The 16348-nt window shown below is 40.9% G+C and overlaps 1 protein-coding gene across 3 annotated transcripts in view; it reads left to right on the top strand.

Annotated features, from left to right (window-relative positions):
• LOC134563470 (adhesion G protein-coupled receptor L3-like) overlaps window positions 1–16348 on the top strand; it is a 694578-nt gene that overhangs the window by 596685 nt on the left and 81545 nt on the right. For 2 of the 3 annotated variants that reach the window (XM_063421391.1, XM_063421390.1), the window contains 3 exons: window positions 2467–2505; window positions 15204–15387; window positions 16207–16329. In XM_063421391.1, coding sequence (XP_063277461.1) covers window positions 2467–2505; window positions 15204–15387; window positions 16207–16329 — 346 coding nt within the window. The remainder of the gene's footprint in view (window positions 1–2466; window positions 2506–15203; window positions 15388–16206; window positions 16330–16348) is intronic. The other variant, XM_063421389.1, reaches the window with a different exon arrangement.

Here is a 16348-nt window from a genome sequence, read left to right as displayed (position 1 = left end):
AAGGCCCTCTGATCACTGAATCTCATGTAAACACATGGGATAGGACTTACCTAGGATTCTGATAGTGAATTGTGTGGGCCTGGTTGTCAGGACAAAGAGCAGCTGGACCGTAGTGACTATGAGCATGTGGTTATATTGGCCACCCAGTTAAAATAAGACACAGAATTTTGTTCTCAGCTGCATATCAGGCTCTGACAGTTCTGGCATTCATGTAAGCATGAACAGAACTTGGTTCCAAGATTATGTGGGGAATAAGTGATCCCACCTAAACCTGAAACTTCTTCAGTGTTTTATGAAGAGAAATGCTTTTCAGAGAAGTAACATGGTCTTTTTTTTTCTTGTAAGTTATTATTGTAGACTGATGCTATTTTAAATGCAAAGGGCTTCGGGATTGTTTCAGATTTCAGTCGCATAGGAGCTGAACTCCTGCATCCCATGTGCTTTGCATGTGCTGTGAATTGGGTTATCCTGATGCTTTTAATTAGTGCTGCTTCCAGCTGTTTTATAACAATGTAGCTAACAATTGTATTAACTGTTACATCAGCATAACAATATTTGTTATAATCATACCATGGTTCTTTGTTGAAATGATGGTGATGTCTGACAATATTAGGTAAAACCAGCAATTAATGTCACCTACTAACAGGTTTCATGGTTGTAGTCTGCTTGCTCTTATGGATGCATACTAGCCACACCCAACATTTTGTCAATTCAGCTTTGCAAGCACATATTTTTCATCTTTTTTTAATCTCACCTTATGATATTTGTTTCAATTACATGAAATGGGGTTGTATCATGGGGGCAGGAGCAAGTTACTGAGGGGAGGAGAGGACTGGACAAGGCAGAGCTCCTTGGCTCAGCTGTCACTTCTGGGGTCCCCATTGCATGTTTCTTTCCCCTGCCATCATCTTTGCACAAGCAAGTCATACAAATCAATTGCATTCCACATTAAAATTCTGGGCCACGTGAAGTCCTGCAAAACAGTGATGCGAGTCAGTGATCCAGATGACAGGCTCAGTAATTTACTTGCTCTCATTCCCCACTTAATTCTTTAGAAGAGCAACTGCTCTGTGTTCATTTAAGAATGCATGAATTCAACTTGGAAGTAGTATTGGGCAAAAAAAAGGCAGCAGAGTTACTGCTCCATTTTCCCCTTCACTGATCAAGAGTATTAAAAAAAAAAAGGAAAAAAGTAATTTGCAAAGAGTTTTCTTTAGTGCTGTTTAGTCAGAAAGAAGAAATAAAGTAAGCACTAGCCATTAAATATTCTTTTAATCATTAAAGGAAATGTGCTGGGGATCTGAAAGTAATCACCTGTGCTGTTTTGTACTGGTGGAGTTTTTTTACAAGCTGATGTACAATGAATTGAAATAAACTGGCGTAATCAGAATTTTTAAAAGCCATCATCTTTCAGGAACCACTTTTCTGTCACTAAAAGCTTTATGCTTTCCACTGGATCAGGCTTAATTAGGGTGATAATTGTTCCATTTCAGACTGGGAAGACCCCTGAGTGGATAGCTCTGTAATTTTCAGTAAGGCTTTCTTTGATCTCCATTTGTTTCTGTAAAGTCTTCGTACTGGCCAGATTTACCCAGAAGAAGATTTCTACTGTTACAAATTGATGAATTAGAAATTGAAATTAGGCATTGCATGATACCTGGGTGTATTTTGTTTATTTCAGAGCCTCAAAACTCTCAAGGACAAATATGGCTCTCAGCTGTACTAATGGTATTTCACTGGTGTGTGTTGAGAGCGCAAGTTGCCCTGAATCTCTGTTGATGTGCAATTTCCAACCAGGCACATCAACAAAAACAAACCCAGCCAAGCCAGTGGCTCTCAGCAGCCTGGTTTTGTGAGCTTTCATTGCAGTGATGCAGAGCTCACCAATTCCAGCTTACTGCTGCAGACTGCCTGCCAAGCCCCAGGTCTGTCAGGATGGGTCCATACAGGTCCAGGCTATATCAGGATGCAGTCCTGCACGTCTTGCTCCCTGTGATTGGTCCTGCTCATCTGAAGCTTGGTTATATTTCACTGTGGCATCAGCACTGTCTGACTGCAGAGCCCACGCTCCTCTTATGCAAATAACCAGCAGCCTCATCTTTTTCAGCTTTGTTTGACATGGAAATGTCATATGTGATCTCCAAGCTGTAAGGAAAACATAATCTCTTGAATATCTCTACTAGACTTCAGTGTCTTCTACCATCTAATGGCTGTTCTTGCAAAGTTGCCAGTCTGTGCTTCACTTCACTGAAAAAGGACTAACCACATTTCTGGAACCAGTCCTTCCAGTTTTCCATTGCTGCCTAACTCACGCTCACTCCTTTAGTTTGGTTGGTTTTTCAAGAGCTGTATAAGAGAGAAATGAGGGGTTTTTCACAGGCGTTTTCTTCATTTTTTTTTTCCCTTGTTCTGTCACTAACTTGTTTTTTCTTTTCTGTTTTTAATCTGCTCTCTTTATGGACTCAGCTTCAGAAAAGGGAGCGCTCTTGCAGGGCCTATGTCCAGGTATTTCTTGTGTTTTTAATACACATGTCCAGTTGTTTGTCTAAATGACTGTGAAGTTGGTCTTGTCTCTGTGAATAATCTGATTATTACCAGCTTTGTGGAAGCAAGTTCTAAGGTTAAGGTTATGGGATAATAATGTCATTTTTTACCTCACCGACCTGCCCTATTTCTCTCAGACTTGACAAAAATTTGGGACAAAATCTCTGAACCAGAAAGTGGAAAAAAACACAAGAGATATCTGACATGATTCATCTGGCCATCTGAATGAGCAGGACAGTATGAAGATGTGCAAGTAAAGAATGCAAAACTGCTGCTCACAGAGGTGTCTCCAGACCAACTGGATTTTCCTTACAGCATGTCATTCATGTTACTGCCACCTGCATTTCCTTAGTTTTCCTTCTTCCCCTTTTACCCTTTTAAATTTAGAAACAATTCAAAATGGCAACACTCAGCATGAGGGAGGAGGTAGGATTGTAATGAAATGTAGTGTCTCACAGAGAGATGTTGGAAGGAGGAGAGTGCTCCAAACAATGCACAGGGTAATGAACATAACATCCCATGAAGTTCACCTAGGTCTGGCCTGACTTTCATAGCCTTACATTGTGTTTGATGTGAACAAAGTCAAGCCCCTGCATTCTGGAAAGATCATACTTGTGGGCTTCTGAGGAGTGGGACCTTGGGTTATCTTACTAATCCTGTAACCTTGCCTTGTAGCATTTGCTCCAGTCTTTTTTTATATAAACTTGTTTGTATACTGTAGGTGAGTTAATGCTTCTTTAAGAAATGTGAATGTTTACCTTCTAATCTCTGTCTTGTGCTTGTGAATGTTGATATTGTTCTTATGGGTGCTTGATCATTATTTATATGTATATATGTAACACACATAAATGAACTCTATGTTTCTGGAGGGGGGTGTCTGTACCTGCATTTTCCTGCAAAATTCCATTTCCTACAGTCGGTACAGACTATTTTGTGAGCACATATTTCATTAGCAAATGGGATTAGATGGTCTGGATTTCTAGGGCATTAGAAATAAAACAGTACCCCTGTGTGCTGGTAGGCTGTCTTCCCTTTGGAAAATGTCACAAGAGAAAGTCACCTTTTCCCTTCCATATACCTTAATGGATAAAGATGAGTTACGGAGTTACACAACCCTTGTCTAAGATCCCAGAGAAACCAACTAGCAGGCATTTGAAGGAATTTAGGGAATTTAGTTTGCAGTGCGGTGCTCACTCCCAAGCTAGCTACCTTGTGTACTGCTACCACTGGAAACATGGTGAGACTACTTTGACTCTGTACTGCACAATCCTGTTGGGGACATTGGGTGCTACATGATCCATAGTTGTGCTTTCCCTGGCTGCACAGGCATTCTCCTCAGAGTGGATGCACACTCCTGCCCTTCTGTCTTTCTTCAAACAGTAGAAATTGGTGAGGTTAATATACCCTACAGAAAGATAGCCTTGATAGAATAAAACCTGAATACTCTGCAAAAAGTTCAGCTTACCCTTAATTTCAAGGATTCCTTTCCTTTCACTTGGAAAGGTTGCTTGCATGTTTAAACATTAATCATGCACCTACTTCTTCAGTAGATGAAAACTGATGAAAGCTCATTGCTTGAGCTGTTAAGTATGGATATGGACAAATCTGTTAAATATATTGAAGAGGAAAGTCCTGTAAAAGAGGGCTTGAAGAATGAATTAGATGACCTAATTGAACCTTTCCAGCTCTGCTTTGTACTATATGGAGGTATCTTGACATATTTTCATACAGTATGCTTCCATTTGGAAAATTGTATGGCTAAAGTCATCAAAAAATCTAGTGAGGGAGCGGTTGTCTGTAATAGCAATTAGATGTGACTGCAGATAGTCCTGTTACAGGCCACTCATCCTTTACCAAGAAGTGAAATGTCTAGGCTGGCTAAAGGGAATTTAGCAGAGATTTTTCAACAAATCTTAAGACATCCTGGGCTTTGTAAAGTCAATGGAACATGGGAAGTCACTGGGACATATGGTGTTGATGGCAGAGAAATAGTGTTCAACTTTGCTGTCATGATCTCCTCATGCTGATCCCATTACTGTGAAGAGCATCCCTGGCTGAATTTGGCTCAGAGGGCTGGAAGTGTGCCTTCAGTTCTGGGCTCCCTAGATAAAGGAAGGTGCAGTATGAAGTTTATGCAAGAGATGTCCAGGAACTGTGATTTTCAAAAGTGCTATTGAGGAAAGGTGTTTTTTTGGAAGGAGGGGGATGGCCTGAGAAGATAATAATTGCTAAAATCAGTCTTACTGTTTTCTTTGGGCTAACCAATTTAAGTAGCCATGACTGGCAGAACCCATGTAGCGATTGGTGTATAAAGTCCTCTTAAGCCCAGAATAAATGACTATAAATAAATATACAAAGTGGATGGAGAAATTCTGCAAGTTATTCAAACATAAAACTGGGAATGCATTATCAGATTATCACCTCATCTCTTTGGGTACCTTCAAAACAAACAGATTTAATTTGTTCACTTTCACAGTATTTGTTGAGTTAAAAGCTCAGGGATTTTATTTACTGGAGATAGAGGTTACAAATGCTGCTTCTTTAGTTTCAAATGTGGTAAATTATCTTTTTTTGTCTCAAAAATCCAGCAAGAACCAACCCAGCAGGTGGCATGATAAATACATATTAATATAATGACTGGATAGTTGCTGGAAGATTTTTGTGTCATGGTAATAATTAAAAAACTGCTAAGTGGGTTTTAATTTCTGATACTAATTAATAGTCAGCTGAGACTGAGCTGACCAAAATGTATATAAAGGTGGCAGAGTGGCCTCAGCAAGGTGCTCTGTTAGCAAAGAGGGTGGCCTTTTAGAGAGCAGAGCTCTACATCTCCTATGCCCACCTTTCTGAAGTTCTTGCACTCTATTTTGGTAAAGGGATGGAAAAGTCATCATGTGGGAGAATGAGTCATAATGGGTGACACATTTGATTAGCATAGATTGGTTTGGTGGCTGGTCTGTGATGTAAGCTGGTATGAATTTAATTTTTTCAGAATTTATGTTTGTTCATTATCCAAAAGTTGTTGTCCTTAAACTGAAGCACTGGAGTTGTAGAAAACAGGAATCACTTGCCTTTGGGGGACTGTGAAACTGCGTTTGGTGTCACAGATTTCTTCCATGCCCCTCAGCTTCATGTACTTGATATTTCTCAGCTCCCCAAATTAAAATGCCGTGGATGCAATTCTCCTGTCCTCTAGGAACAGAGGTGAGGTAGTAAAGGAAAAAAAAAGAGGCTAAGTAGTCACGTAATATATTAAGTGAGGCTGTATTAAAACAGAAAACTTAATCATGGGGAAAAAATAGAGAATTTTGCTGATTTAGTAGCTGGAAACAGTTTTTAATAAAGGTTCATACCACATCCATGCTTTAAGTCTTTTTATCATGTGCATGCATCTTACTGCAAAGTCTGAGCTCACCTGCTTGCTTCATTTGGATTTGTAGGCTGCAGATCTGGGGCATCAGGAGGCCAATGAATTTCCCTGCAGTGCCAAACCAGAGGCTTCTTCCCATGTAAAATTGCACGATGTGTTTGGGATGAGGATATTGGCAGGCAAAAACTTCACAGGGTTCCCATTCTTTTGGTTTCTGTTATAAAGTCAGTATGAGTGATTTTAAAGCTGGAGGCTGGTGAATACAATAGATAGTGTGAATGGCAGCTTTGTGGAAAGGGTGGAAGGAGGCAGCAGAGGGTTGCTTTTGCAGCATCTTCCTCATCTAATGGAGTTTGCTGCTCTTGGTTCCTGCCATCCTCTGAGTTGCCCTGTAAATCAACTTGCTCTGTTTTGTAATTCTGCACTGGTCTGGATAACAAAGATTATGGAGGTGCCACCTGTTCCTTGATACTTACAAGAGCTTCTGGGTGCAGGTGTCATCAGAGCCACTCATGAAGCCAGTGATGAGATGATGGCAGGCTCCTGATAGCAGACAATGGTAGGTGGTTGCAGAGTTGTCCTTCTGGTTTTCCTGGAAGTTTTCTGAACATTTCTTGTTTGAAGCATGGGCTGTTTGAATTGTTTCACTAAGCAAAAAATTAAAGGCTTTCCTCAGAGGATTCAAGGCATTAAGTTTAGACCTGAGCAGAAGAGACTTTTTTTCTTTGCTAACCTAGTAGTTATCATCAGATAAAAGGTGCATCTGGGATTTAGCCAGTACTATTTAAAGTGGATTAATTCTGTTTGTCCTACTTCTTTCTTGCTTGCATGATTGGTCCCAACTTCCATGAAGATTAAACAAAAGAAACTTGCACCTCTGAGAGGGAGCACAAATTGAGTTATGCCATGTTTGCTTGTATTCTTCTTGCCCCTGTGACAAGAAAGACTCTTACTTCCATTTATATAAAAAGAGGCAAATTAATGAAGGTTTTCAAGTTCCTGGTTTGGTCACTTAATTTGCTGTATGACAAAGAGCTCTGCAGTGTGTGTCAAACAACTCTGAGAGTTCTCTGAAGATTTGTGCATTGCTTGACTCCTGATGCTATTCTGCACAGCCTGTCAGGCGAGGTATCATTGTTAAAGTGGCTGGAATAAATTGGCTAGCAGTGAGCATACAATGTTGTATATTAACTATAGCTACAGGGAGTACTTTTAGCTGCTTTTTCAAGAGATCGAGATGTTTGCTCATCAGCATCAAAGTGCCTAAAACTTTCATTTAATATAATTAAAAGGACATCTGAAAGAAGTGTGACTCGCAGTTGACACAGTTGGACACAAAAGAACCACGCAACTCACAGATGTCCCAGCAGGAAAGAAGAGGGGCAGAACTTTACTTTCTTTCATATTTATACATTTTTGGCACCAGTTGTGGATTGGAGGATGGGATCACGACCCCTGCAACCACACTGGTCAGACAGTCAATCATTTTTTCTCCTCCTCCAGAAAGGAATGTAAACAAAAAACTACTGTTAGGTAAACAGAGCTATATTTACATTGAGACTGTTAGAAGCGTGAGAATCTTGACTCCAAGAAGGTAAACAATCAGAAGGCTAAAAAAATTCCAAAAGAACAGGGCAACACACAGTGAGGTTCTGTGGTTTGGAAGTCCTTTGTTAAAACTCTCTGAACTTGATATACTTCACAGCTTGAGAAACCTGCACTTGATTTGTGTCAGCAAGAAATAAACTAGAAATCCTCACCCTTCACATTTCTGCTGTGGTGAGCCCGTTGTTAGGGGAGAGGAGGATCAAAGCAGCAGCCTTGAGTTTGTGACCAGACTCCAAAATTCATCCACCTACAACTCAGCTATATCTATGGTTAGGTTCTCACATGGCAAAACTGAGAAAAAAATCTAATGTTTTCTGTGTTGCTCTGTGCTTACTCCCTGCTCGAGTCTGAGTCAGTCCTGGTATCTGGTGTCACTGGTAAAAAGTCTGAATATAAATTGCCATAGGGGGCAGCAGTAGATATCCCTTTGATTTGAACTGCTGGAGGAAAGGATGAGTCTCTCAGACTCCCTGGGAGTTTCCTTGAATGCTGTGGATATTCTATCAGAGGCATTTCTGATGTGTGGCCCATTTTCCTTTCTTGCTACAGCCTTGCTCACTTTCCTAGTGTAATTACTCTAGCAGTTGCTTCTATGGTTTCAAATCCCAAACAGTAGGGCAGCAAATACAGATGATTCATAAATGCAGTTCTCAGCTTATTCTGTGGGGAAGATCACATTAGATGAAATAGGTCATATGTTATTTCCTTCTTCTCAATCAATTTCTTTTATTTCAGTCCTATGGATGCCTTCTGACCTTAAAATATTCTTCCTTGTATAATAAGTAAAGCAAAACCATAACCTGTAATTAGTAACCTTGTTCTGTTTCTCATATAGCCTATTATTTTTGCATGCTCCCATTAGGAGATTATTGGTAGTTCAAGGCCAAGATTGCAAACCTTGCATACCTAGTAAAAGACCATTAATTCCATAGTTAAGCATTTTGTAGATGGCCTAATTTTAATAAAGGTCACTGCCTTTCTTCTCACTACAGTGAGTTCTCAGCACTGCTGGAATCCAGGCCATTTCTGAATCAGTACAGTTCCTGTAGCCACAGCATAAACATTTGCTGTATAGTTGAAGAGAGAGGGTTGCATGCTCTCTCTTGGGAGCCTTTGCTCTCAATCTGTGGAGCAATTTTAGAAATTCCTCTGGATGGTCATGGGAAGTTCTCTTCTTGATTTTGCCAAGAGTAGTAGGCTTTGTCTCAGTTCACCAAAACTGATACCATCTGTTACCAATCACTACTCTGGTACCACATGTAGGCTAGTGCTTCTGGCTTAGTTTTGAAGGCAGAAGCAAAGATTAGCAGTAGATATTCTAATGATTTATTTATTTTCAAGCACTCACTGTGGCTGAGCTCCTTTCAGTCTAAATGTTTGTCCATTCCATTGAATGTTACAACAGTTTGTGATGACTCTGTTGCTTTTTTAAAAAAAAAACACTAGATGGTGGCTGGGCTTCCCTGTAAGAAATTATCTCCATTGTGCTTACTGATGCTTTGAACAAATTTTGATTTTTAATTAAAAGACTAAATGGCAAGGAAAAATATCATCCAAGAGTCTTGTCAGACAGATTTAAAGGCACTTTTCAGCTAAGAAGTAGGATTTAATGCCATCATGTAGCCAAATGATATTTTCCTTGTTTAGGAAGCTGAAGAAATGACATGTGCATCTCTTTTTGTCCTGAAGTCCCACACAGTGTAATCATTTGATTGATGACCCCTGTGTAGTGGTATTGAGGTGCTGTTCATTTGCCATTCTAAAAAGACTTGTCATTTCCTGAGCTGGTCCCTTTCAATGCAATAACCTTTCCAGAAGCATTTATGTGCCCACATCCATACTTTCATGCTGGCCTTCTCTTCCAAAGGGTCCATTCTGACTGTACCAGGTACATTCAGAGTTAATGGGAGTTTCTCTTGTACTGGTGCTTTTTCTGGCCAGAGGCAAGAATCAAACAACTGCCAGCAGAACTTGATGGCAGAACTTGTTGTCAATGGCATTGATTGTGCCTTTAACTCAATTAGTTTGGAGGCTTGCAAATATTGATAGCTTGAGCAAAGGGTTTGTTTTAGCACTGGGCGTTTAATATGAATAAAGAGCAAAACCAGCTATTCTTGAGCAAGGAGACAAGTAAGCTTTTTTCATGTACCACTGCTTTCCAGTCGGAAAATGGGAAAAAAGAGCATAACACTGTGATCATTGTACCATATCCACATTTCAATGCATCTGCTCTCTGATGGGTTTTTCATTTGCACTGTGAAGTGTGGACCTGAAAGGGGTTTTTTGCTTTTTTCTCTGCTGATTTGCCATAAAAACTTCAAGCTGTTATAAAAAGTGGGCTAGTTATGTGTTTGTATTTTTCAAATAAAGACAAGGGATTTGTTTTGGAGCAGCACAGGGAGACCTCAGGCAGGACCTGAAGTTCAGGCCATAAGCAGGGCCTGAGGCTGTGGCTGTGTGATTGCACTCTGCAGGCTGTCCTCAGAAAGGGTGAGCAAACCTCTTTGGATGAGTGTGCTGGCAAACACCTTTGGCACAGGGGTACCAAAGCACTGATTGTTTCATGCACCAGCCGTGATTTTAGCCTATGCAAAGCCTCGTGGCTGTAGCTCCTCATATCCTAGTTTTTGAAAGTGCATTGCATCAGATATTCCTGTGAGATCAAGAAAGTGTTAGCAATATGAGACAGGGCTTTAGAAATTATGAAATTCAGATGTTTTAATTAGAGATGCCATTGCAAAAGTGGTACTTTATTGCCCTGTGCCACTGTCCTTGTTCTCCCAAAGCTCCTGTAGGAGGTAAGTCCTTGTAAGTTTCATGCTAAGTAAAGTGTGTAGTGTGTTCAGTCTCTTCCTAAGATGCTGCTTTGTAAGGAAGGACAAACTGCATATTTGAAAATTACTCAACAGAAGGATTCAATCAATATTCCCTGTAGCACCTGCTGGTATTCACTAGCCATAAAGCAGTATTTTCTCCAGCTGTAGGTTTGTTGAGGGTTTTGGTCTTCCATCAGCTGCTCAGAAAGAGGCCAAAATGAAGAACAGAGGTTTAAAGAGATCCTAACTCTATGAGAGCTCCTGGTTTTCTAAGGTTAGGGTCACTGTGCTTAAACATTGTAGCACCTTGCAGTCTGGTGCCAAATTTGGCAATGAGCTGACTACCTCTAACATCTCCTAGTGATTTTCAGTGTTGAGTCCCAGTTAAAGAGAGATTTTACATTGCAAAATCTGTTTTTATCAAAGAGTAGTGTCTTGTATGTTTGGTACAGGGAAAGAAAATTAAATAGATATAGTATCACTGGATATATACAGAGTTCAAACATCCTAGGTGTAAAGTGTGTGCCACATAGCCAGGTACTCTTACTAGACGTTTCTGGAAGGGGAGAAGAGAAAAATAAATGAACAAGCAAAAATCAGTTTAATGAAATCTAGCAGCTGTCACAAAGGAAATCAATGGGATATGTACAAATGGCCCTTTAGTAATGCATAATTACTGTAAGGATTTTAATTAGTTTCCTTTTTACAATGCATCTTTTAATACAAATTTGTGTCTAAGAAAGAAGGTTTACATTTTGTTTCTTTTCTGTAACCTCAGGACAGAACCAAGAAACCATGAGCACATGCCCTTATTTGGGAAAAACCTCCCTCTGCAATTCATTTACATTTATTTGCATTGAACATACAATCTCTGGTTCTATATAAGCACATAATGAAAGGCATCACTGTCATAGGATTTGTCTTTTGTGTTTGGCAGGGTCTTGCTCTTCTCTCTGTCCAACTGTAGTCACTGCTGGGGACATGAAAGGTCCACTGTGTCTATCTAATATTCTGTGACCCAGGGTGGTTGCTCTTTATGGGCTGGTAATTAGAGGGTTTGGCTTTGCATGTATAGATACCTTGACATCACAGAGAGCATTAAGCTGTGCTACATATCTCAGCACAGAAAAATGCAAAGTCTGCCTTCCTGGCTCCCTTCTTCCCTCATTTGATCTTAGCCTACAAACAAGCAAGCTGTGCTTTATGAAAACTTTCTCTTGATCTAATTTGAGTTCCTTTTGTCCTTTTCCTGATGGATCAGTGTGCTTGTGCTGTCTAGTCATGAAGTCCAAGCAACCACAGCATTGGTTTGGAGCCATGCTGTGCATGGTGTTGAGGTATGTTTGGGCTCCAAGCGCCACATTTTTATTTTGTAAGAAGCTCAGCTGAGCTGCATTTGGAAGAAGGAACAAGGAGAGGAAGAAAAGAAAACCACAGGAGAGGTAGTTCTTTAGCTTGGGAAGCAAGGACGGGGTCTTCAAGTGAGGTCATGCAGCATTCTTTAATAGACGTTCGGTTCTTTATGGATAGATATAATCTCGTGATTTTGAGCAAAATGGAGATAATCCTTGGGGTGGTTTCTTCTACTTTCAGTGGAGAGAGAAACTAGAGAGTATCTGGACTCCCTACTTGGCTGCATGTTAAATGCTAGAAGTGGGGTGGGATGAAACTATGTCAGAACTTTCCTATCTCCCTCTGAAGGTCTCCACATTTATCAGGATCCCCAGGCATCTCAGGTAAAAGCTATCTAGCCATCAGCTCACAAACACACCTATCCCATGCCTTCTACATTTTGAAGGTTCTCTCTCAGGGCTAACCCTCCTCCAGCTGGTCACTGAGAGACTTTCCTGGAAGTTTGGCTCAGCTGTTTCTTCTATGCTGGAGCTTCATCAGACCATAATGTCTTTGGACCAGGTGCCAAACCCACATAAATCACAAAAGCTCATCTTAAATGTAAAGACATAGGCCTATCCTTGTCATATGTGCCTGCTTTCCCACAACTCCCACTCCCCTGCCCAAGTTTTCCCAGTTGGCATCTCATTCTCACAAATCACTGTTGCTATAACAGCTGTTTTGTTTCATTTAAACACCTACCTCAGCTCCTGTCCAAAACGCAAACATTTCATTAGCACCTCATCTCCTTGGCTTCAGCCCACAGCACTAGGCCATAATGAAGTGCTGCACTCAGAAATATAACGTGGGGAACACTTGATTAATGCACTGAGACAGGTGAGGGGAATGACCCTCTGGGAAAAGCTAGGGACTAAATTAATTTTGGATGTAATGCCAACAAAGACAGTCTACCAGCTTTGTTCAGATACGTGATAAGGATGTGACCCAAAGTCCTTGGAAATCTTCCTGGAGCTTTTGTGTTTGACCCCAGACCCAAAATGATGTGAAGTGGCTGGTTTCAGGTAGTCACTTCAAGGGGATGGATGCACAGTATTGGGTGGGGAGTGCACATGGTGCAGGAAGTAGTACATTAGGCTTAATTGGTGTTCTCTCTCAAACTTGCATGCACACATATGTGCATATTTAAAATGAAAGAATGCATTAGATTTTTTTTTTCTGGGGGAAAGTCTTTGCAGCAGATGTTTCACTGTAACACAAATATTTCAGCATCTGTTTCATATTCTGATGAATAGACATTACCTTTCTGTCCAGAGCCAGGAGCTAGATCTGCTGCAAAGACATTTTCTACCATCCAGATATTGATAAAATTATGCAGTATGTTGTTTTAGCAGAGAATTTAAGTCACCAGTAGGAGCTGAGCTAAATGGAGGTAAGGCAAATTGTGTGATAATATTGAAAGGGGAGAAAAATCCTCATTTTCTGCTTTCCAGGCATAAAAGGTCTTTACAAGGAAATGCCATGTTGTGTAGAAGCTACACCACAAAAAAATCAAGCTTTTTGGTCACTGGAAAAGAATACTGCTTATTTTTTTTTTTTTTTTTGCCTGTGAAGAGATAAGCTACCAAAGTATACTACAGAATTTTATTAGGAGATGCAGAGATCAGTCTTCCAAATTCTAAATCTCAGAAAAATATCAGATTTAAGTGCTATGGATTTTTCAATTTCTTCTTGACTACTAATTTCAACTGGCTTGTTGTATGTACATAGCAAATGTGTTAAGATAATTTTTAGACTATTCAGGAAAATCAGTTTAATAATCAGTTTAAAAAATTGATTTATGGTTATCAGTGAGGCATTCTGTTTATGGTATAGGAGAGGTTTGGCATAAGAACAAATGATTTAATTGACCATGAACAAATGTAACTGTGAGAGTAGGAGCTTTGTGCTGTCAGAGGAGCCCAATTATGATGCAATCTCCCAACAGGAAATATGATGATGTGAGAAACCTTCCAAACTCAAGGAAGGTATCTTTGCTGGGATTAAAAGCACCAGCAGTGACAGTTCTAGCTGTCTTTACTTCTCCTCAAACCTTGCTGTAATTGAAATGTTTGTCAAGATCACGTGGATGTAGCAATGAAATCTACTTCAACAAATCTAGTTTGATGTGATTGTATCCTCCCATTGCTCATTTGGACCTGACCATGACTGGTGAGTGAGTCAGGATGCTCTGTGCTCTCTGTGCCATGTGTTGCCATTGCAACACTCCTCCTGAGGGCTCTGCTGGAGAATGGGCTATGCCACAGCTTCTTTCCACCCATGGGTTTAGCAACAGTATCAGAAGTAAATACTGAAGTATTCCCATGACAGTGAACCCATGGGGCACATTTTAGGCTTGGAAAATGTTGAAGTCTCATGGGACTGTCATCAGCTTGCAGGGCAGAGGTGTGGGTTTGATGCCTATGTGCTCAGCATATACAAAATTATTATGAACAGCAATTTCATCTTGAAGGGGAGGTTGGTTTCTGCAGTCAGCATTAGCTGGCAGTGGAGATGTTTCTCTGTGGGGTAGGCCTGCCTGGTGACTAGACCATAACCAGCTGAAGAAAGCATGATCAAAGTAGCTTATTTTTTATCCTTTTCCTCTGCACAATCAGTTCTATCAACTGGTACAGCTGGTCTCATTAAAAAATGTTAGCTGAAAAGTGTTTGAGTCAGCTGTGGCTAGTAACGAAGCAGAGGGTTTAGGTTGAGAAAAGCCTTCAGTTTGGGTAAATTCTACTGCAGTAATTTTGCAGTCATGAGACCAGTATAGTTTTGTGTGATCCTGCGTGTGCATCCAGATTAACCTGTGGGAAGTTATCCATGGGAGAGCTCTTTGTGCGTGGCAGCCCAGGGCAGAAGGTGCACTGTAGGAGGGACTGAAGCAGTTTCCGCAGGACTGACTCCTTCCTGAATGCAGTGATTTGAAATGTAGTGTCTTATCTAAATCTCTACGGGCACCTGCTGCTGCTCTGGATGAAGTGGTGTAACTCAGCTATTCCTGTGTCTTCATGGCTGCTTGCCAGAGGTTATGTGCTGGGAAATGTTTTGGGGAGTGTAACCTTTGCAGATACTAAATACCTTCTGTGAGTGCCCCAGCCCTGCTCTGGAGTTCTGGTGCTGCAGATGGGTTTTTCCTGCATGTTTCCTAAACTGTCATCTTCCTCCTACCCTTCCTTCCCCACCTGCCCTAATTCCTTCTTTTTCCAAGCCCAGAGCTGATGATTATGGAAGCAGAAAAGCACCATTCCCAGACTGCATTTATAATAAAAATAGTATTTCCTCCCTGTTCCATCTGATAGTATAAAAGCTGTCCTGCTCCATTTCAGGCTGCCCTAATGGGTAGGGGAAGGAGATGCTGTTGTCCCCCTGTAAAATGATGTGTGTGGAGGATGGGAATAAGCATATGTCAGAGGTCTCTAGTGCTTTAGGTTTGTCGGAGCCTTTTCTCACTCCATCCCTCTGCCCTGCAGGCCATGGTGGAGACGGTGAACAACCTCCTGCAGCCTCAGGCTCTGAACGCATGGAGGGACCTGAACATGAGTGAGCAGCAGCATGCAGCCACCAAGTTGCTGGACACGGTGGAGGACAGTGCCTTTGTGCTGGCTGACAACCTGCTGAAGACAGACATCATCCGGGAGAACACTGACAACATCCGTAAGGGGCAAATCCCATAAAAACTGTGAGCAGCCGGTGGAAGAGTAAAGGCTGTGAAGCCCGGCTTTGGTCTTGGTCCCTAGATTAATTGGAGAGTGATTTTTTAGATACGTCTTGGGCCTTTGTCTGAAGGACTTCAAAGTCTTTCCAAAAGAGCCTAAAGGAATAAGGCAGCTCTCTACCCTTGAAATCCCATGGAAAATGAGCACCTGACCTCCCTTTATTACTCTTGGCTTTGAGGGTATAATCTGTGCTAGAGAAATGAGAGCAGTGCTTCACAGGGGGATTGTTCATTGTAAGGCAATTGTGTTTCATTACATACAAATTTGTGTTTTTATTCAGCTGATTGTTGATTTTAATTAAAAAACAAGCTTGATGGAAAGCACCAGCATTCCCACTGTGCATATGTAAAATGAGAACAACTCTTCTTTCTGTTTCCTTGAATACAGATCCTGAGCACTGATAACATTACAGAAAGTACCAATCACCAGTGGCAAAGAACTAGTATTCTCAGATTTTCATTTTAACCATTGTCCTTAATATCCTGAGGTTCTTGTTTACAAGAACTGGTTGTCTTTTGTCTTCCACAGAGAGTAGAATTTATTTGGACTTTTTTTTTTTTTTAATTAAATTTAAAATTTCTTCAGGGCAAAGATTTAAAAAGAAATAGGAGCCCAAACACATTCTAGCATGCAGCACTGTAAGTTGTTTCCCCTCCTCTCAACTGATCTGGAACACCATTTTGTACCTTTGAAATACCGTGTTGAAAATCATTTCAGCAGAGAATTTTTTCTTAGTGTCTGTCTCTCTTGCACACAGAGCTGGAAGTTGCGAGACTAAGCACAGATGGGAATCTGGAAGATCTGAAGTTTCCCCAGAACATGGGCCATGGGAGCGCCATTCAGCTGTCAGCAAATACCTTGAAGCAAAATGGTCGAAATGGTAGGTCTGGCACCTCAGG

Source organism: Prinia subflava, chromosome W (genome assembly GCF_021018805.1).
Source record: "Prinia subflava isolate CZ2003 ecotype Zambia chromosome W, Cam_Psub_1.2, whole genome shotgun sequence".
In the NCBI taxonomy this organism is placed as follows: domain Eukaryota; kingdom Metazoa; phylum Chordata; class Aves; order Passeriformes; family Cisticolidae; genus Prinia; species Prinia subflava.
This window is presented reverse-complemented; position numbering and strand designations above follow the sequence as displayed.